Raw genomic sequence first — 21,324 nt, forward strand, 5'->3', positions numbered from 1 at the left:
TTGTTCTTTAAGAAGTGCAGTTGACTAGGCTGTAATGGGCTCGTGACACGTGGTCTCAGAAGTTGTACACGTGTTGTATTCTTTTGAAGCTACGACACGTGTTTATATGGGTTTTTGTTGGGCTAGTGACCCAATTCAATTCAATTCAAATGGCCTTTCTCTTTTCTTTTCAGCTGGTTTGATCTTATCGCATACCTCAACAAAGCTTTTTTACTTCTCACAAACGCAGAGGCGCTGTTTGTTTGCTGGGAAAGAGAGAAAATCCGAAGACCTTTTTTTTTTTAAATAAAATAAAAATTCTTTATAAAAGAATACAACCAAAAGTTACCAAGGTTTGTATCCCAACACCGTGTAGCATTCGTTTTCTTTCATAGTCCTTGCAACCATGTGTGATGCTTTAGCATTTTAGCTTACGTGTTTGATAAAATGTTTCAATGAAAATTTGTTAAATTTTAAATATGTGATTATATGGGTTCTTTTCTATTTGGGTACAGTTTGAATAAACTATAGATAAAAATTAGCCAATAAGAGTGTTCTTAGTAGTTAATCTTTTTTAGCTAGCAAAAGAACTTAATTATCTAGCTGTTGTTTTAAATAGAATTTGGTTTCTACATGACATTATTACATTCACTGCATTCTTGTGAAGTGTTCTCATGGTTAATGAATTTAGATTTAATAACATGTTCACTGAATACATCTTGTAGGATAAACTTAAAAGTGGATCTATTGCATTGTTGTATCAAATGGAGGAGCAATCATTTCTTGATAAAATGATCAATCATTTACGTGCCTCATGCAAGTAAGCGTCATTTTATACTCCATGTTTTGGATACACAAATAAGTAATCGTGCCGTTGCTAGTAACTAAGTATCTGCCGTTTCCTATCATGATAAGCTGTATTTATTAGAACATTTTCTTTCACTTTCTTGCTTTTACTAATGTATTTTTATTGCTTTTGAGTTTTCTACTAGCATGTCTAGGATGTTTTGTATGACTTTCCTTTGAGATTGAAGTTTAAAGTTCAAATCTTTGTATCACAAAAAGGTAATCAATTGATCTGTTTTGATACTGCTAAACTGGATTGATAATTCAACAAGTCCGTGCTCTGATCATGATGAAATACTGCAAAGGCAGGGTTTGGTTAGCTGGTTTTCTTGTTTTGTCGGGTTTTACTGGGAATGCCTTGGTTTTCTTATGTAAATTGATTCGTTCATTACTTCTAATATCCTTGGTTACCGACCAAAAAAAGAAATAATAATATCAAGTTCTCGGTCTGGCTAATGTGAAATGCAAGGTATTATACTGGATATCCTAAAGATATTGGATCATCGCGAGTTATTCATTTTACATCAGAGCGCGAGTTTGTCCAACTTCTTCACGAAGGCCACCCTGTAGCTGTTGCTTTTACCATCAGGTGACATGAAACGAACGCCTTAACATTCTTCTATGACATTCCGCTCATTATCATAACTATTTATCTGACTATTCATTTTGGGCAGTGCAGAGGTAATTACACCAAGCATCTTGACCGAGTACTAGAGGAAGCTGCTGCTGAGTTTTATCCACATGTAAAATTTGTCCGTGTAAGTTGTTTCTTGTAAATGAATTGTGCTTCATGATAGACATATACTAATATTTTTAGATCTAACATGAGATAGTTATCATAAACTTATAATTGTATTATATTTTCAGAAATAAGTAATAAAAAATGCTTGCATAGGATGGATGGTACATTAGAGGAATGCAATTCTTGAGGATGGACTGTCCATAAAGCATTTTGCAAACATATTGAGTTAAGTGGCATCTCGAATGTCCTCCATTTAAAGGCCTATACAGTGCCCATAGTATGCAGGCCGCTTGCAATTTTGCAAAGATGCTGTTTACATGCCTTGAACCTGTGATCTACACAATGTCCTTAATGATTTCATTATGTCATTTTTTGGGAATGCCTCTAATGCTACCTTTAGATACCATTTCTTCATGTTTAAGGCTATATCTGCAGTTTAGGCATGTTTTTCGTCATTTTTGCAAGGTGTCGTCAACCCCTCCCCTTTAATTAGCTTGTGATTCCTTAAAAACCATTTAAAAAGTTTCTTGTGTTCTAAAATGTACTCGAGTCTTTAGCATCTTCGATCATTTTTTTTAATCAAGATTCCTAATGTTGGCCTTTTCCAGGTTGAATGTCCAAAATATCCTGGTTTTTGCATGACACGGCAGAGGAAGGAATATCCGTTTATTGAAATATTCCACAGCCCTGAACACGTAAGACAATCTTCTTTACTGATTTGTTCTTGTCTTATCTTGAAGTCATTGTACTGTGCCTCCATTACTGACTAATTCCAATAGATCAAAGGCATTTTCATGTGGTTGATAGTGGTGGATGAATGTCGTTCTGAGTGTGTAAAACAAGAAATTGGTAGAAATCAGCTTTTTCTTTTTTAGGTTAACAAGTATTTGTTGTGTTTGAACTTGTGAAAGCATGTTAGATTATGATGACAAGAAATGTTGATTAGGCGTCGTTGCAATGTAGGCTTTAGTCATATTTGGCTTGTAATTTCTTAGTGAGCTTATAATCATGCACTTTTGATATGTAGCAAAGTTGAATTTCAGAAGTTAAATGGAATTCACAATGCAAAAGCCAAATTCTATAACTGTGAAAATGTTCCTTTTTATTCTTCATTATATTCCTTTTGTAATCAAGGTGAGTGGGGTGAAGCAAGGAAGAGGTAGGTTCAGTAGAGAATCACATACAAGTATCCATATAGCCGACCCGATGTAAATTGGTTTAAGGCTTAGTTCAGTAGAGTTAAGTTTTTCCTTCAACAATCAGATACAAGAATGGTTAATTGGTTAGCATAAAATTGCTTTTTGTATAGTAATGGTTTGGGCGATTTAGGATGAAGAAGCCAGTAAATAAAATGTTTTGTTAAGTTTGTTTAATTTAGAGATATTATAGGTTCAGTGGCAACTATAGTGGCCCAGGCAGAGGCTGCAGTGTTTGTGGTACTGCGATTGGATATGATAGTGCCGTAGATGATTCAGGAGCTAGTATTGTGCTAATGGTCATTGAATTGTTTATCCAAGATGTGTTGCTTTGCAGAGAATGGAGTCAGCAAATTTTCATTGATAATTTCTCCTTTTCTTTTTGTTTTTTACTGTTCTTCATTCTTATGACCAAATAGAATGAATTGCGGACTAGTAGTAATGCTATTCTTTTTTTCATCTCTTGTTGAGCATCAAAAGATTATATTAGAGCAAAGTTGCAATTAATGTTCACACAATTGTTTTACACACATGCATAAATGGATACATAATTCATATTTTTGAGGCATGATCCATCTGTCCCCTTCATTTTTCTTGATCAGATGACACAAGCATATATTGCTACCAGATTATTATTCTGCTGATGCTGTTGCCATTTATTTTCTGAGCTGCCATTTAGTTTTATGTCTCCCTGTTGCAGGCAGGTAATCAAGGAAAGGTTATTGATCCTGGCATCACAAAATACTCAGTAAAAGTTCTACCTGTGAGTGTTGGGCCTTGTATAACCTTTATTGTGCTAGTAGTTTAGCCAGTACCTATAGTGTTCTTCAAAACATCACATCACTTTTACAATCTTGTCTTATCTAGTTATTTGCAATTTATAAGGATAGGCCGATTAAGGTGTTCTCTGAATAGTCATCATACTGTAGTGGAGCTGTCACGCCTAGCAGATTGTATCTGGAATTATAATTTTGTTGAAAGGTCTCTTTGCTACAAAATTTGATGTATCCAGAATTATAGACATTTAAAGAGTTGAAACCTAGTCAAATAATCAGAAAAGTTGGAATTAGAATATTATATATGATAATTGTTTTGCATTCTGCCATTTTGCTCCTGCCTGATTTTTTTTTTCTTTTTTCTTACTTAATACAGTTCAACTATGACCTCAGTGCCTATGGATTCAGAGAATTTTTTAAGCGCCACAAGATACAATCATCAGAGCCAAAATAATTGCTTGGTTGGGAAGTGTTTGGTATGTATGTGTATGGCTTAAGAACCATACGTTGTTTATAATCATTCCAAAGGTAAGTAGAGAACATAGAATGTCTTAAAGCAATAGGATCAAAGCTGCAGCATGTGATTATTGCCTCAACTATAATTTGTAAGTGGAAAAATTCCCACTTGGAATTCATTATATGGCCTACATATATTAATGCTCTCTGCCCTCTCACTGTCTCTTCATTTGCCTATTTGCAATAGTTTACTCAATGTAAACTTAATCCAGTCAACTAACTTATTACAGTACATGATTGATAGCGCATCCGAAACATGTTCAATTTTTTTCATCTCTTTGATTTTCTATCTAGTTATGTATTTATTAGCGCTGATTGTGGACTGGATAAAAGTAAAACCAAGTGTCTGTCTTTTGTTGAAAGTTACATGAAAATGTTTTCACAATCTACAACTATATTTACTGGTTATCATCCTTGTGTTCAGGATTGCTATGAATGATTAGCAATGCAACTGATCCAAGTTGAGGTGATAAAGAGTGAACTAGTTAACTAGTTGTCCAGCTAGCTCAGCCTTTGGCCATCCTCCTAAAATACTATCAGGGCAACCTCCACGTTCATATTGATATTGCTTTCAACATGAACGCTCCTTCATAGTCTGAGACTAGAGGAAAATCCTGAACTGGTAGCACCAGACTTTGATCTTGTGAGATGATAGAAAACAGATTTACTGTTAAGAAATTTTTTTATTATTTATTTTCAGTTCACCAACTGTTAGATGTGTAACATATCAGTTAATTAAAACAAAGATGATATATGTCAAGCTTTCATTGTTGAAATATAAAATATAGCTTAAATTCTTCTCTCCTTTTAGTATTGCTTTCACCGAAATGATAACTTCATATCAAGACCATCTTTTTTGTAATGTTTCTGGATTTACCATTCCTTGAAGCAGAACACCATATATATAATCATGAGTAGCTGCATGTCTACTTGCCCGGTTAGTCATTGAATTTCCCCAAATCAATCTAGTCTCTGAATTTTACCTAATAATAAGCAGGGACTCCATTTATCTTGCAAATCATAACCAAACTAGAACTTTCAATTTGATTATCTATAGAAACCAAAGCTGAATAAATCGATTTAAATGTGAACCCTCTTACTAATCAGAGTAGCATTTTCCTTCAGATTTGCGCGCACATAAAATTTTCACCGAAAGAATGTCTTGCTTATATTGATTTTTGCCTTATATTTATGGCTAATTGAATTAGAAGACAAATATGCATAAATTTGGAGTATGTTGAGTTTAAAAGTTTGAGGCAAATGACATACAAAGATCTGCAATTACTACTGATAGTGGATGAACTGATGTCTGTTGCAGTTCTGCAATGGAAGAACAAAACTGTATTTTAATTTTTGTAAATTCGTGTAGTATTATATTGTCACTCCTGATCAATTGGGTCATTTACATGTATGATGTTCCAGTTTTATTGAACACCACGTCTAACATGCTGTATTATTATGCAGGACTCTTAATACATGTTTGTATCATGATGGATGAACATACTTAATTTGCTTTAAGTGTCTATAATTTGAAACAATATTATTAAGAATTGATAAAACAAACTTTCTTAAAAGTAATCATAAATATTTAATTCTTACTGGTTGATTTTCTGATGGAGTTTGTTGTGCAACATCAGCCTACTGATAGCTCTTTGCAAATAAATAAGATTAGTTAAATAGCTAATTAATATGTAAAAGTTCATTAGTTTAATCTTGTAAACAAGTGAGGCCTTTTCTTTTAACAGAGTAATTTCTCACTTATATCATGAAACTTATTGTAATTGAATGATTGTCTTTCTAAATATAACTTATTTTTCTTTTCTTTTTTGTGTAAGTGAATGTAATTCTTTTTGCTCTCTTTTCTTTTCTTTTTTCTTGCTTAAATGGTCTGTATTCGACCCGTTCTCTCTCCGTCAGTATCCAATTTGCCCCATGGTGCTTCTGCATTAATGGTGGCAATTCTTCTCCATCAGTCATCCCCTTCTACTTTTTTGTCCTTCATATCATTCAATTAAGAGATTATCTTTTATTTTTCTCGAAAAAAGAATTTATCTTTTACATCTTGTTCCAACGACGGTGCTTTAATGACATCAATAGTTTCAATTCTAATATAATGAATAAGGTTTCATTTATTAGTTCTTTTTATGCTGAGATGAATTCTACACCAATACCATCAGTTGGGTGATAGAATTCATTCCTCAAGTAAAAGAATGGTTCTATTGCCCCTGAAGAAAAAGGGAAAAAGGGTTTTGCTTTCTTTCTTCTTTTTGCTATGGCATATGATTCTCTCCCTATCAGCTATAAAAATACAAAATCATCCACTCATAAAATAAGTTTCAGATAATCAAGTTCTCTTCTTTTATAAACCCAAATCCTATCTTTTAGATAGATGGAATAAAGATTAACAGGCAAAATGCCAACACTATTTAGATGATCAAGATTCTTACTTTGCTTCTCCACTCCCCCATGTTGGTTGGAAAGTGATATAATGCACATAAGTTTTCTTTTAATTAAAAGAACTTGAGCTCATGTCACTTATCTTACAAGATATGAAATAATTACATATAGTTCTGATTTTATATATATTGTTTTATTTTAATGGATAAAGTAATGAAAGCCAAAGTAGAAATGGAATAGAAGAATAATGCCAGCCTAGAACTATATTAAAAGTGAGATTAACAATGACAAGTAAGCTAGAATCCTACACTCTTTTTAACTTGCAAATCAACTTAATTTAGACTAATGTGTCTTTTATTGTAAATTTTAATCCTTTTTCTTTGTCTTCTCAATAGTAGACAAAGCAATCTAAGTTTCTGGAATAATTTCTATCTTTTAGTTTGTTTTTCCTTTAATTTATTTTAGTTTATTAATTATAATTTACATGTCACAACTTTTCAAATCATATCTCAGCTAAGTTGGTCATTGATTCATATATATATATATATCAATTTCATAAGTTTTTAATATAATCTATTCTACCTATTGTGCATTTAATCATCATTAACAAAAAGGTAATCTACTAATCACTGTAGTTCAATTATAACAAAACGAAGCTAATTCTCCACTATATTAATCTTATTTCTCAATGTTGAATGGCTATTACCATTTTTTTTGAAAGTATATAACTCACCTCTTATTTTTATAACATATGTAAGTTGTTTGATTTTACAATATCCCCAACAAATAAAGATGATTTTTCTTTAAAAAAAAAAAAAAAGAAATATGATTTTCAAATTTCTTAAGCCTTGTTTACCTCCCAAACATAGTCTGAGTTGGAAAATTAATTAATCCTCTCTATGCCTAAAATGCAAATAAAAAAAATTGAATTGAAATATTTCGAGTTTAAACCTGAACCAAGTGTAATTATATAAGATAAAATACACTTTCAGGTTTTAGTTTTATTTTATCGAGCTCGTTATTTTATTTTATTGAGCCACTATATTTTTATTTTTGTTTTGCTTTGATTAAGGATCTAAATAGCCTTTACTCAAAGCAAAAAGATATTTATATAAGGGCTCAATAGAACAAATAAAAATCTTATACAATATGTGTGAGAAGTCATTAATCAAACTAAAAATAAAAATACAAGGACTTAATAAAGTAAAATAAAAATTAAAGGCTCCAATAGAATAAAACTAAAAAATTTAGGACTTAAAATAATAGATATTGCCATTATATAATAACAAAAACTATAGAAGAGATGACAATATAAAAGTAAAGGTCCCCTACATTTACAACATCCACATGGAATTCGCTTTCAAAGCATTGCAAAAGCCTATTTGACAAAGTCCCTCATCTTATTTACATCTCAAGTCCTTCTCACAAATTCATCTTTGCACTTCTCGAAATAACTAAATTTTACCTAACCCTCCATTATTTGTACCTTTCTAATTCACTACTGCTATCCAATTTCCATGCACCCTTACGTCTAACCCTTCCCCTCTCTCTCTCTCTCTTCTCTTCAATACCTCCATTTCATTCTCTCCTCTCTATCTCTCTTTTACCAGTCTTTCTGCGTCAAATGAATCCATTCTTGTTTTTTCTTTTCTTGATTTTCTTTGCTGTTCCAAGTTGTGCTGCCACTAGTGTAACCAAGAAGCTGGACCAAACATTAGTGCCACAACCACAAGAACCAGATGCTGGAATAAAGTGTGGATCATGTCCTTGTGTTAACCCTTGTGCCCAGCTGCCTCCTCCTCCTCCGCCGCCGAAGACGGTATACTGCACTCCTCTGGCACCACCGCCTCCAAGGTTTATATATGTGACTGGTGTGCCTGGGAATGGGAATTTATATGTAACTGATCCTTATGAGAATTGGGACTATTATAGTGATGCTACACACAATGTTGTTTCATGGTTTTTGGCTGCTTTTGGATTTGGAGTTCTACACTTAATGATGATCATTTGGTGACTCGGTATTAAATTGTTATTAGAAATTTCTAATTCGTTATATTCGTAATTAATTATTTTTAGCTCATGATGTTGTTTTAATACCAGAAACATTGTCTATTTTATATTTATATGCTCAATATTCTTAATTTGCATGCTAATGTTAATATTATCCTTGTTGTCCAAATTTGTTTCCAGGGTACACAGAGTTATTAACTTCTTACCCCCTGAACTAGGAAATATAGTATTCTAAGCCAACATATATAACAGTGTTCTTCCATTAATGGAATTTCTCTTGTTTTCTTGTTTTATTTGTAAATGAATTTTCATTTTCGGGTATTAGAGAATAATTATAGAACTCACTTCAAATGAGACGAATATTATGTTTGGAATAAGTTAAAATAAAAAATATTATAGAGAGAAGATATAAAAAAATAAAATGTAAAAACTGAAAAAAATATTTTAATTTTATGAAATATGTTGACTATAGAACTCATTTAAAAGTTTAGTTTAATTATAATTAATTCTAAAATTTAATTATATAAAATTTTAAATAATATTTCATTTTAACTAAATGAATAAATTCTAAATTTGTAAATAAATTTTGTGAAATTCATTTCAACTAAACACAATATTAGCAATAATTTTCTATATAATTGAATTTAACCTAGCTAACATGAGCTTCAATTTTTTATTTAAAAAGTTTAAATTATTTTTCCTCTTGTGGTTCTATCAGAAATATAACTTTATATATATTCAATATTTTTTCCTCTTCACTTTGACAATTCAGTATTGATATGGTGGTCATGGCCTGATACCTACAGTTGTGGGTTACTAGATGGGGAGGTGCTGCTCTAGTTCACTAATTATGTGCTTCTAATGGGCACTTTGTTGTATGTTTATGGGCTTTCTAAGTAATTTAATATGTAACTAATGTGTTTTAATTTGTAAGCTTTATATGTACTATTCTTGTTTACAAATTACAAAATATGTTGGTTTTGAAGTATGCCCAAACATAAAATAACTTTTACAATAATTTTAAATATTCAATAATAACTGATGGTAAGAGATACCTAGAGTGTAGATTTTGAACTTTCATTCAAAGATTGTTCTTTTTCCTTTAACATGAAGAGAAGGTTTTTAACATTAGTGAGAAAATAATATTAAGCAAAAATGCATTAATATCCTAACAGAAACATTACTTCAATCCATCTAATTTAAGAAAAAATTTAAAATATAATCTTATATATATAATAAAATAACAGATGAATAATACATCTTTATTAGTATTAAATAATTAAAATATATATCAGTAATTTAATATTCTACAATAAAATACTCAAATTACATAGTAATAGGTAATATTATACATTACATGTAAGTTAATGCATCTAACAAGTGAAATGCACAAGCATACTACTCTTATTAATTGCCTTGTAAAACTTTTTCTATAGATTGGTTATTTATTCCCTTAAGCTGCCAATGTGCCATCCAGAATTGATGCCAACACTAATGCTATATGAAGTAGGTGCAACATCCACATGAACTCCTTTTTTTGCTGACTCATCTTTTATTCTTCTATTTATATTCATTTTCCTGCCACATTTAATTTGCAAATTAGCCTCAGCCATACCTTTCTCCAAGGATATATATAGATCATCTTATACAGCTATTTTGCTGAAAATGAAATCCTGATAAACAAAAGATATTAATTCTTTTCTTTTAACTTTATATTTATATATATAAAATATAAGGATCCCAAATTACAAAACTTTCCTTTACAATAGCTACCGATGTCACGATACTTAATTATCAAACTTAATATATCAATCGGTCAATCAATTGTGATGAATTCCTTTATATGAACAGTCATTCAATCTACTAAATATAATTATTCAATCATTTATGAGAAGATTATGAATATAATCACAAAATTGTAATTTTTGCATTATCATTTAGATTTCGAAAGAAATTAATAAATTAAATAGGTTGAAAGTCGTTTTCAAATTTTATTGTGTGATATAGCTATCAAAAAGTTGCTGCATTTATAAATAAATTGAGCAACCTTTATTTTTGCACTTACAATTTACATCTTCTACAGATTTGAGTCACTGCTGGCAAAAGCTGGAAAAGTTGTAAATGAAGCTAATTGCTCATCAATAATACATAGCAGCTGTAGCAGCCAAGTACCAAGTATCAAGCAACTAACTGCAGGCAGAGCCCTGGGGTTGAGAGCAGGCCCCTCTTCTTAGCAGAACGCTGCCAAATGGACCCAATGCCGCCGGAGGCTTGCTCCCTTGGGCTCCTAATATATATATATATATATATATATATATATAACATGTGATTTATTATGTTTTATACTTTAAAAAGATTATGAGTATATCGACTGTATTTCTTATTTAAATTAATTTAAAAAGAAAAGATTTGAATAAATATTAATTCTTAATATCAAAAACTAATTTTTTATTTTTATATATTAAATATTATTTTTTTATTTTATTAAAGAATTTAAATTAATAATTATTGTCTCTATTTCACTACTATAGACAACTTTTGAAACCATCATCAATACTGTTACTATCAATTTTATCAGTTTTAGTACAAATTTGAATCTGTTTAACTTTTAAATAGAAGTAACGGGTCTAATTGCTAAAATAATTGAAATTAGACTCGTTTAATCCCGAGTTACAAATTTAAGGGGTATTTGATCATTTGTGCCTTTAAAATCTGTTTCTCTTGCATGCTTACAGGAATACAAGTACATAAATTCATTACTTGTTAATTATGATTTTATTATAAGCAAGATATTGATTTTATTAAAACTAGAGAAAATTCAACCTTAATTAACAACAAAAAAAAAAACTAATTTAATGAGATAAACCCATCTAAATATTAAGAAGAGAAAGGCCAAAGCCAATGATTATCGTTATGATTACAACACCAGTTTGGTTTACTTCATTAAATAATCATAATCCGAAAAAAACAACTAAGAAATAAGGTTTAACTTTGTGTTAAGTATGTGTACATCTCTTATGAAATAATAAATATACCAACTAAAATTAGAAATTCATTTAAGATATTAAAAATACATGATACCTTTAACTCTACCATCAAGTGTGGTTTAAATATTTATGACGGTTTTAGGCAAATTATAAAAATGAGATATTTAACTTTTAAAATAAAAATAAATTAATTTATTAAATATTAAATAATTTTATTTTAAAAGACAGTGTAACTTGTGAGAACTAAAAAAATTTATGCTATTATTTAAAAAAATTTGAACTTCTTTTTCTAAAAGAATTTAAATTAATTAGTAATAAAATAGAAAATTATGAGATTCTTTTTTAACAAAAGAATAACTATTTATATATTGGTGTTATTATCTAAAAAAGGATATGATAAAAATAATAGAGTTAATTAAAATAGTATTATCACTAGCTGAAGTTTTAATTTTTAAAATTTTACTTTCCTAATCTAATTTTAGAATGTTTTTATTTCATAGGCGTTTCATTAATCAAAAATTTTATATTTTATTATGTCAACTTTAATATTGCAAGAGTAATTTTTATTTTTTAGGCTATAATGTATAAAGCCTTTATTAGTAAGGAATCCTTATATTCCAGGTGCTCTAAATATTTACTTTAGTAGCCTACCACATTGAGCTGCCACTGTCTAGCATACTGCATTTTAAAATACTTGTAATTATAAATTTATTTTTATTTCAATTCTTGAAAAATTTTGCATGTCATAAAAACATTTTTATTTCACTTGTATTTAATTTCTAATAAGAAATTTGTAATCCATTTTAGATAAAGAAGAAGAAAATAATAATTAAAAAAAACTTTGTTTAAAACTTATTTGTCATTTGTTTATATATTTGAGAATTGGGTTTTCTTTCTTACTCAGAAAAAATATTTTAGGAAAGAGTGAATATACAAATACAAGACTGTTGTCATTACTATCGAAAGAAGGAAGGAGAAGCTGTGTTTTGCTGTTTCTTTATCTCCAAATCCCAGCTAACCTTTATTAACTGTGCGAAACGGCAATGCCATCGCCATTAACTGCCCTCTGCCTTACTGTACACGTATTTCCCCATATACCATATAGGAAAGTAAATTCTTCTACTTATTTGATGATGAACCAGAAGACATATTGATCTGAGCATTTGATATAAAATAATATTCCATTGAAAAGATATATAAAGGAAAAGATTTTTGCAGACTTTCCTTATGGTACATGGGGAAGCTCATGGACAATGAAGCAGAAGGTGCGCAGTTGCATTGCCATCTGGGTCAGTTGACGAAGGTGAGTTGGTGGACAATTGGAAGGAAATATTAACGAACAATATGAGGAATGTGCCATTGTTTAAGCAAATAAAAGTAGCTATATATAGCTGCTGGTTAGCTAGGCAACAAAGTATGAAGATGCATTGTGTCATTTCATGTATATAAAGTAAACTTTGGTAGCAGTTGGGGGTCAGGTCATCCATTGGGCGTGTGCTTGAGTTAGGGGTGTGGCAGTTGAGTCATTCATTCCATCTCCTAAAGTTTTAATATGAGTGTAGTTTGAAGTAATTTTTGTTTGTTGATGATGTCCATTTTTTTTTTTAATAAGCTAAAGATTTTATTAATTAGAATAAACTCAGCAAAAACTTGACATATTATAACTAACCAGAATCATCAGGTTTACTTAAGACACTCGACCTAAGTAATAACATGCAAAGTAAAAAAAATCTGGAAAGAAACATTACAAATGGACCAAAGGAAACAATACAATTGCAGCAAATTTAATAGGCCGTGTATTATATAATTAGAAATAGTCATCTTTACAAAAATAAAACTCATCTAATACAGAGATAAAAACTTAGAATTTAAAATTTTTTATCTTTTAAAAGTAAATACTCTTTAAAATATTGAAGAAAAAAAAAAGTAAACACTCTTACACCTAAAACGGAACAAAAGTCTTGCCATCCTAACATTGAATTATTATTTTTTTCGGAAAAAATGTTTGTTTAAAGTATTGCCTTCCTATTTTAATGACCAAATTAAATGGGTCTTTGTATAATTGTCAATTTAATTATTTTAAATGATGAAGAGCTTTTTAATGGTGTATTTCGGTTTTATCTTGTTGTTCTCCAAAACATTGGTACGACACTCTTTGTCAAATGTAACTGGTCTGGTCAGTTGTCACTTAGAAATGACAGTGGTTAGCTCTTTAATAGTGGGCAGTCCTCTAGTGTGGGATATTAGTTGTGATACTCCCTCTCAAGTTTAAGTTTAACTGGTTTGATTAGTTGTCACATAGAAATGGTAGCAGTAGCTCTTTTGGATAGCTGTTTGACTGGGGCTTTTTACATAAATATGTAAAAAATTAAGTCAATTAATTTTTATACCTTCGACTCCAAAATATAACAAAATTACATTAGTATCAAGAATTCTTACTTTTATATATTCAAGTTAAAGAAACGAATCTCATCTTCTTACAAAATAGTCAATTCATACATAACAATAGGTGATACATATCAACCTATATAAATACATAATAAATTTAATAGTAGTCTCATCAATAAATATTTAAAACTAAATATTCTAAATTTTAAAATTTATTATTAGATTATTAGAATTTTCAAATTTTCTTATTATAATTACTTTTTCTAAAATTGTTCTAGTTTCTTATTAATTTATATTCTATTAATACAAAGAGAGTATGTACATTATCTAGAATTTTCTTATATATAACGAATTATAACTATAACTATAATTTTATAGTATTTTATTTTATAACAAATTATAACTATTAATTATAATAGAAATATATAAAAACTTAATAACTTCTATAATAGCTCACTATATAGAATAGAGTTATTATATAAGATAAAAGAGTTATTATATATTGTTAATAAATAGTTAGCTATTTATATAATATTTTGTACAATATAAATTTATACAATGTAATTATAATTATATAGTATCTATAAGTATATCATAACTATATATTTTAAAATTTAGTAAATTTATGTTTATATTTTGTGCATTTGATTTATATCTTACAAAAGTTATATATATTGATTATTATATGAATTAAGTATATAAAAAGAATACATTAATTATACATTACGTAAAAATGATTTTCTAAAAACATATAAAAAATATCTTAAATACATACGGTAAATAATATATATTAAATATATAATGCATTTATTTCAGGTATATAACTCTTTGATGCTTATTGAATTTTGTTCGTTCAACTTTTAAATCTTTTATATATTTTTTATTTAGATATGGACATAATATCTATTTTTTTCCACCACACTGAACATTGGAAAGAAAAGAATGAGGTATATAAATTTTGATATAACATGTATTCTCGTACCGAAAGACAATAATTTCTCAAACCTCATTGTTAAGAGTACATAGTATACTATGAGCATATAATTCACGCTAAGTTTATTTTGGGTATACAAAGAGTATCATTGAAGTACATTATGAGCATATTTTGAGTATATAAAGAGTATTATCATAGTATATTATGAGCATATTCAACTTATACTCAAGCATGCTTATATCTAAAAATTCTTTTGATGACAAGAAAACTAACACTTACACGTTTTAATTGAAGCAATAAAGTTTCTAAATATATAAATATCATTCATAACAAATTCAAACAAATAAATTCTATAATTTAAAATATGTCTGAGAGAAAATGATAAATACTAAGCTAAAAGTTCTTAAAAATAACTTCACTATATGATTTCTTAAGGTTTGAAAGTTGTAGAAAATGAATGTTAGATCAAAATTCAAATTTATAGAAAAGTAAGAAATTAGATTTGTTTTGTAAAAAAAAACACCTAGAAAATAGTATATATCGAGTATACACAGGTATATATAGGGATGAGAGATTGAGACACAGCGATTTATAGTATTTTGGCAAAATAATTATTTAAGTTCACTCCTCAATTTTTTGGTTGCAAAATTAAATTCCTTTTTTTTTTTTTTGCAATGTTTTGCACTCAAACCTGTAAGGTTAACACTCAAATTTTCAAATTAAGAAAGCATTGTGCAAATAGTTTGCCTACACTTTCTCTTCTTCCTAAATAAATGACATTCACTTCTCTCCGCTACACGTTCCCTCCCTGCCTTTTCCGGACTCAAGTCTGCCTCATCTCCCATCCCATGCGTCACCTCCTCTAGTTGCAGCCATGACAACGATATTTCTGCTGCTCGCCGCCTCCAAACTCCAATCAAAACAACTGCAGTTGAAATCTTGATGCCACTACTGATACTGCATTGGTTGAAAAATCTGTCGATACAATTAGATTTCTTGCTATCGGGTTTGAATGGAGATGTTGGGGAATTTTCGAAATCAAAGGGTTTGGAAGAAATGAGTAGGAAATTAAGAAGAAATGAAGAGAAGAGAGAAGATTCAGTTTTTTTTAATAATTTTTCTGAATTTTAATAGAGTTTAATATTTGAATAACTTAAAATAAAGAAGTGTGGAAATGATAGTATAAAAATAGTAGAAAAGAAGATAAAATTTTACACAATTTATATATTATAGTAAAAAATCATTTCAAAATATTACCGGATTATCAGGTAGGTTATTGCTTAATCTAATGGCCACAATTAAAAAGTTTTAATCTAATAGTTAAAATTCTTTAGGTGCATAATAAATTCAGGTGCACTATAAAATGACTCTATTTATTAATAAAAGGTTGGTTGGAAAAGTTTCGCCCTTAGCCAGAAGAAAATATGTTATGGGTCTCTAATTTCTAATAAAATAATTTTTAATTTAGTTTTAACTATTTTAGTTAATATAAGCTAAGCAACACCATGCCAAAACATATACATGTGTGCTTTATGATTTTAATTTGAGGTTGTTGGATTAATGAACCATGCATCAAAAGATAGGCAAGGAATATGAATCCAAAGTTGTCAATTGCTCAACATAATTCTTCTTTTTGTAGAATATATAAGTCACTTTCTCCTATCTCCTTAGAGACATTGGCTGTAAAAGAAGATTCTCCACATATATTTTGTTTTTTAGAAAATAATAATATATACATGAGGACACATTAGTCATTTTCTCTAATTTGTTTGTGCTCTTTCTTTCTTTCTTTCTTTTTTTTTTTTGTTCTTTTCCCCTTCCCATGTCCACTATATTATTTTTAGAAAAACTAATACTAATGTGTTGGGTATCATTATTTATAATTGATATGCATGATCATCAATCAAGGAACTCGATGAATTTAGCCCACCTTTTCAATATAAAAAAAATAAAATAATTTAAGAGCGTTCAGATAAAATGGTAAAAATATATATTCACTTAATAAAGTTTCGAGTTCGAATTTTAAAAATACAATGCACTAAAATTTTTGAAGTAATACTTTATCACCTATAAAAATTCTATCCGATACACTTTAAATTCACTCTAAATATATATATATATATATATATATATATAAAGAAATTTTCAAGTATCATTTGTTTGCTATGAAGCTATTTATACCATTCTATTTTTATGTCTTCAGGATAGATGATATTTAAATGCTTAATTCATGAAAAAAATTGTGTATAAAATAATGAAAATATTTGGAAAATGCATGAAAAGTTAAGGCCTATTATTAGGGTGCACCATTGGGGGTTTATTTATTATAGAGATAATGGCCGGTTAGTAGAGGAAAAAACAACATTAACATGTTTCCTTGTTACTTTTAGTATTGAATATGATGCAAAATTACAAAATAAGGCAATTGATTGAAAAATATTTGTAGAAAATTAACTAAAAGTTGATGACAAGTGGGCCAAATACACCATACCTAGCTAGTGCTTTCCAATTCCAATAGATGATAATAGTCACTACCTCCAAAAACAAATTACAAAGTGGCCATAATATCTTATAAAGATGTATCTATGTATTTAGATGTTATTCTTTTGGTGTGTGGGATTTTAATAGATTTAATGTAACTATATATTTAAAGTTTGAAATGAAATATTAATTAAATTAAAAAATATCTTTACTATCTCGTCTACATATTCTTATATTTTAAATGTTGCTTTAGAAATTCCAATAATTATTCAATTGCTCACTACTTACAATTTTTTTTTTTTTTTGGACCAAAGCCTCGACACCCTTTCAATAGCTCACCACACCTCATCCCCATTTGCTCTTGAGTCTTCACTCCATCCTTTCACATACCATTTTCTCTACTTAATTTATTCTCTCTTTGCTCATCATCTTCTATGATCCAATGGCCAAAAGCTTCCTTGAAGCAATCTTTTTGGTCATATCATTGTTATTGATGAGTTCGCCATCCAAATTGATGTCACAAACTACTACTACGCTCCCCACCCAAACTACAATATACTCTTCACCTCCTCCACCTTTTTATGATGGCTGTCCTTACTCTTGTCAACCACCTCCCACTCCCACTACTAAATGCCCACCACCACCTTCACCGCCACTGCCATTGGTGCCACCAGCGCCGCCACAGCCATGGCTACCACCACCCGTTTGGTTTCCACCACCATTTCCATATTATGCTCCCCCTCCTCCTAACCCAATATTGCCTTATTTTCCATGGTTTTACAAGTTTCCTCCACCTCCAGAGTATTCACTAGCAATACGTCCACAGGGGAGAGTACTCATCACCGTCCCATGCTTGGTCTTTGTATCATTATCATTATTATCATTTTAGTTACAGTTCTACTATAATTTCAAGTAATCAACAAGCCATTGTTCAGGTTGGAGCAGGAGTTTAGGAATGTTTAATTATTTAGCAGGCAATGTGGCTGGCAACTGGCAGGTATAGCTTCTTGGTTATTGCATGTGCATCACTTGTAATGGAAGTTAATGTCAAACATCTTTTGTATCTTCCATTTTAATATATGCAAGAAAAATTTATGGGAACTTGTTTGAGAATTTGAAACTGTTCCTCTACAAAAGATATATATATAGTCAGGATATCATATGCATGAAGAAATGTTGGGAATTCATGATTTTAGTTTAATTAGCCAAGAAAGAAACATTTGTGTTTAAGATAATTCCTTTCAACTACATAACCAGCTCCAGTTAATCTGCTTTGCTACATCATTGTTATTTTCAAATTGTTACAAATAATGGGAACTTCCAATATGGTAAGTATCTCTAGAAGAGTTTTCTAACATTGACGCTTCGAAACATCCATGTAAATCTCTACTTAGTTCAGATTTTGTTAAAGCTGTTGAGACAATGGAAGAGAAATTATAGGAAAATAATAGTTATTTCTATACAGCTTATACGTGTCATTTTTTATTCATTGTCATATATACACTGATGTAGATAAAAATTAGCCTTTGCACTATTGAGCAATAATGATAAATATGCTAGGGTGATAGAGAACTCTAAATATAAGTAAAACAAAATTAGGACATTAACGTTTCAATGAGCTTCCACTTTTAGAAAATTATTGCATTATTTGGGTGTAAAAATTCTATATGCTTTTCAAGAAATTTCTTATCCTCCAACTTTTAGCTTTCTGTCAACCAGTGGGATATGAGGGATTATCTTTAATTTGCATGAGGCGGCCATTGTAGCATCTGGGCATTCCATTCCAAGCAGTTTAATAGAAGTTCTGGTGGTCCATCATTAGATTCCTTTGTTATTTTATCTAACTTTACAAACAAAGATATGCCACCTAACACATGATGACAAATTCAAAAATATTTCATTTTGCTGTTTTTTCTTTTAATTTTCCAACTGTCCTGTCCAACTTAGTCGGTGAAAAGAATTATGCATGAACTAGAAGATCAAAGAAAATAGTTAAGGTGTTTTAAGATACTCGATTTTTTGAACGGATTTTTTAAGAGTATATAATCAGATTTGAGCCGCTTCAAAATTAATTTTTGATATCCAACATTTTAATTTGTGTTTGAGTTTTATATTCACAGGCAATGAATGCTCATTTAATATAAATATTTAACTTTTGCTTACAATTTTTGTTTTGACTGCTATAAAATTTATTAATATTTTCATTTGTCTAATTAGTATTTTATCTCAATATTAATAGGTTACTTTTGTTAATTTAATTTTTATCTTCTGATTTCGTTAATATTCAAATAATAAATGAGCTTACTATGTGTGAACTTATTTTATTTATATAGACAGATTATTAGAAAGTAGGATACCCATTATCTCACTAATAGTTATATTTATCAGTATAAAATATAATCAAATTTGGATAGATTTGAATAATATATAGATAATAATGGGATTTGAAAAAGGTACATAGAGTGAAACTAAATTCTTAAACAGAATTAAAACAGAATCAAGATAATTATATTTTAAATGAATTAAACTTGAATGAATACCGCTTACGCGAACATCCTAACCGTTATCATTTTTAGTTTTATACAACTATCAAATCACACATGATTTTAAATATATCAAAGCCAAATACTAAGTAAACTCTCACCAAGATTGGTGAATGATGAACGAAAGACCTCTCTATCCATCATAAGTTAGGATACAAGCCAGCTCATCCTTAGCTTTTCAATCACTTAAGAAAAGAAATTATTCTAGCTTTTTTTGGAGAAATTAAACTCATATTTAAGACAGTTATTCAAATTAATTTGGCTATGAAGAACTCAAACACACATGAAATGTTTCCAATTTAGCAGGTTAATGGTTACCAGAAGAATATTTGGCCGTTGATTTCACATCCTTTCAAATGCCAAAAGTTTTTCACACAGAACCAATTGAGATTAGTTCAATCCATAAACATACATATATATTCACATGAGAAACATGGATTCAACACCATTCTATAAGAGACAAGAAATACACAAAAATATCTCCACATTGAGAGATTCTGGTAGTTTGCATGGTGGACCAGCACTATCAAACTTGTTGGTTCAATGAGAAAAAGTGGTTTTCACATACTTGGATAAAGCTCTAAATTTTCTGTATCCACAATATATATTTGGATTATCTTAACTGCTTTTGCAGAGTGCATACTGATTCCCCTCAAAAAAGTAGAAATTTCCATATTGGACACTGTTATTGTTCATATCATAACAAAACCCTAAGAAAACACTTCTTATATTATAGCAAAGATACAAATAACAATCAGTTCAGGCTTCGCTCGATTAGCAAGGGGCTCTCGCTCTTAGAGGTAACTCCACCTCCGGTGAGATTAATTTCTCATGGAGTAATTAATAAATAAACAAAAAATGTGAAATCCATAGCGTTCCACTTAAAAGATTCTTCATCCCTCTTATACTAATAACTATCATATACTAATCATATCTTTAGTAAGAAAGATATAAATAATGTTGAACAGTTATAATCAGAGTTATCAAGATCGTTTCTTTGGGTTCAGGTTTTTTATTGAAATGATATATTTCAATACCTATCTATTCCGGCATACCAAATTTCTTAAATAGAAACAAATAAAATAATGACATATTTCAGCTGAAATGACTTCTATTCCAACAGAATGAGAGATTTCAGCTGAAATACTGCTGAGATTTTAGTTCAGAACAAAATACATCATAATAGAGCAAAATCATACAACTATGGTTATAACAATCAAATGATCCTCACAGATGCATATAGGTTAGAAAAATACATCGAATTGTCAGTCATAAATTTATAACGCATATAAAAGTCCGAAATCACTATCATAACCAATTTAAATAAATAGCAATGCAAAGTACACAGATTTACCCAAACTCAGTTCAAAAAATGGAAAAAGAAAAAAAGGATGAAAGAATCCATAGTTAGCAAGACAGCAGAAGAACACATGTGAAGGAAAATCTCCCCCCCCCCCCCCCCCCCCCAACCACAGAGGGACCCCCAATAATCTAGGGTTACATGTCCAGTACTCCTAAGCCATAGTTCT

At 29.7% G+C, this 21,324-nt stretch overlaps 3 protein-coding genes across 4 annotated transcripts; all 3 read left to right on the forward strand.

Moving 5' to 3' along the window:
- Positions 1-96: 96 nt before the first annotated feature.
- Positions 97-4,865, forward strand: LOC8276574. Of its 2 annotated transcripts, XM_002532922.4 has the most exons (8): positions 97-332; positions 705-799; positions 1,295-1,414; positions 1,505-1,583; positions 2,176-2,262; positions 3,464-3,526; positions 3,916-4,015; positions 4,480-4,865. In XM_002532922.4, the coding sequence occupies exons 2-7, from the start codon at positions 744-746 to the stop codon at positions 3,991-3,993; spliced, it is 483 nt and encodes a 160-aa protein (XP_002532968.1). In that variant the 5' UTR covers positions 97-332; positions 705-743; the 3' UTR covers positions 3,994-4,015; positions 4,480-4,865. The 2 variants fall into 2 exon arrangements, with proteins under 2 accessions (XP_002532968.1, XP_025015534.1); XM_025159766.2 differs by lacking the exon at positions 4,480-4,865 and having other exon boundaries at positions 109-332; positions 3,916-4,213.
- A 3,211-nt stretch (positions 4,866-8,076) lies between these two features.
- LOC8276573 lies at positions 8,077-8,466 on the forward strand. Its single transcript, XM_002532921.4, has one exon. The coding sequence runs from the start codon at positions 8,077-8,079 to the stop codon at positions 8,464-8,466; it is 390 nt and encodes a 129-aa protein (XP_002532967.2).
- An 8,925-nt stretch (positions 8,467-17,391) lies between these two features.
- Positions 17,392-18,353, forward strand: LOC8276572 (extensin). The gene has a single exon (XM_015727687.3). It carries the CDS (start codon positions 17,695-17,697, stop codon positions 18,139-18,141), a length of 447 nt encoding a protein of 148 aa, XP_015583173.1. The 5' UTR covers positions 17,392-17,694; the 3' UTR covers positions 18,142-18,353.
- Positions 18,354-21,324: the final 2,971 nt, after the last annotated feature.

Source organism: Ricinus communis, chromosome 5 (assembly GCF_019578655.1).
Source record: "Ricinus communis isolate WT05 ecotype wild-type chromosome 5, ASM1957865v1, whole genome shotgun sequence".
In the NCBI taxonomy this organism is placed as follows: domain Eukaryota; kingdom Viridiplantae; phylum Streptophyta; class Magnoliopsida; order Malpighiales; family Euphorbiaceae; genus Ricinus; species Ricinus communis.

Excerpts from the sequence above, each read along its gene's own strand:
- LOC8276574 (XM_002532922.4), top strand. The coding sequence starts at position 744 with ATGGAGGAGCAATCATTTCTTGATAAAATGATCAATCATTTACGTGCC. Across the intron at positions 1,415-1,504 it reads GCTGTTGCTTTTACCATCAG|AGGTAATTACACCAAGCATC; the intron begins GTGACATGAAAC and ends TGGGCAGTGCAG. Across the intron at positions 3,527-3,915 it reads ACTCAGTAAAAGTTCTACCT|TTCAACTATGACCTCAGTGC; the intron begins GTGAGTGTTGGG and ends TACTTAATACAG.
- LOC8276573 (XM_002532921.4), top strand. The coding sequence starts at position 8,077 with ATGAATCCATTCTTGTTTTTTCTTTTCTTGATTTTCTTTGCTGTTCCA.
- LOC8276572 (XM_015727687.3), top strand. The coding sequence starts at position 17,695 with ATGGCCAAAAGCTTCCTTGAAGCAATCTTTTTGGTCATATCATTGTTA.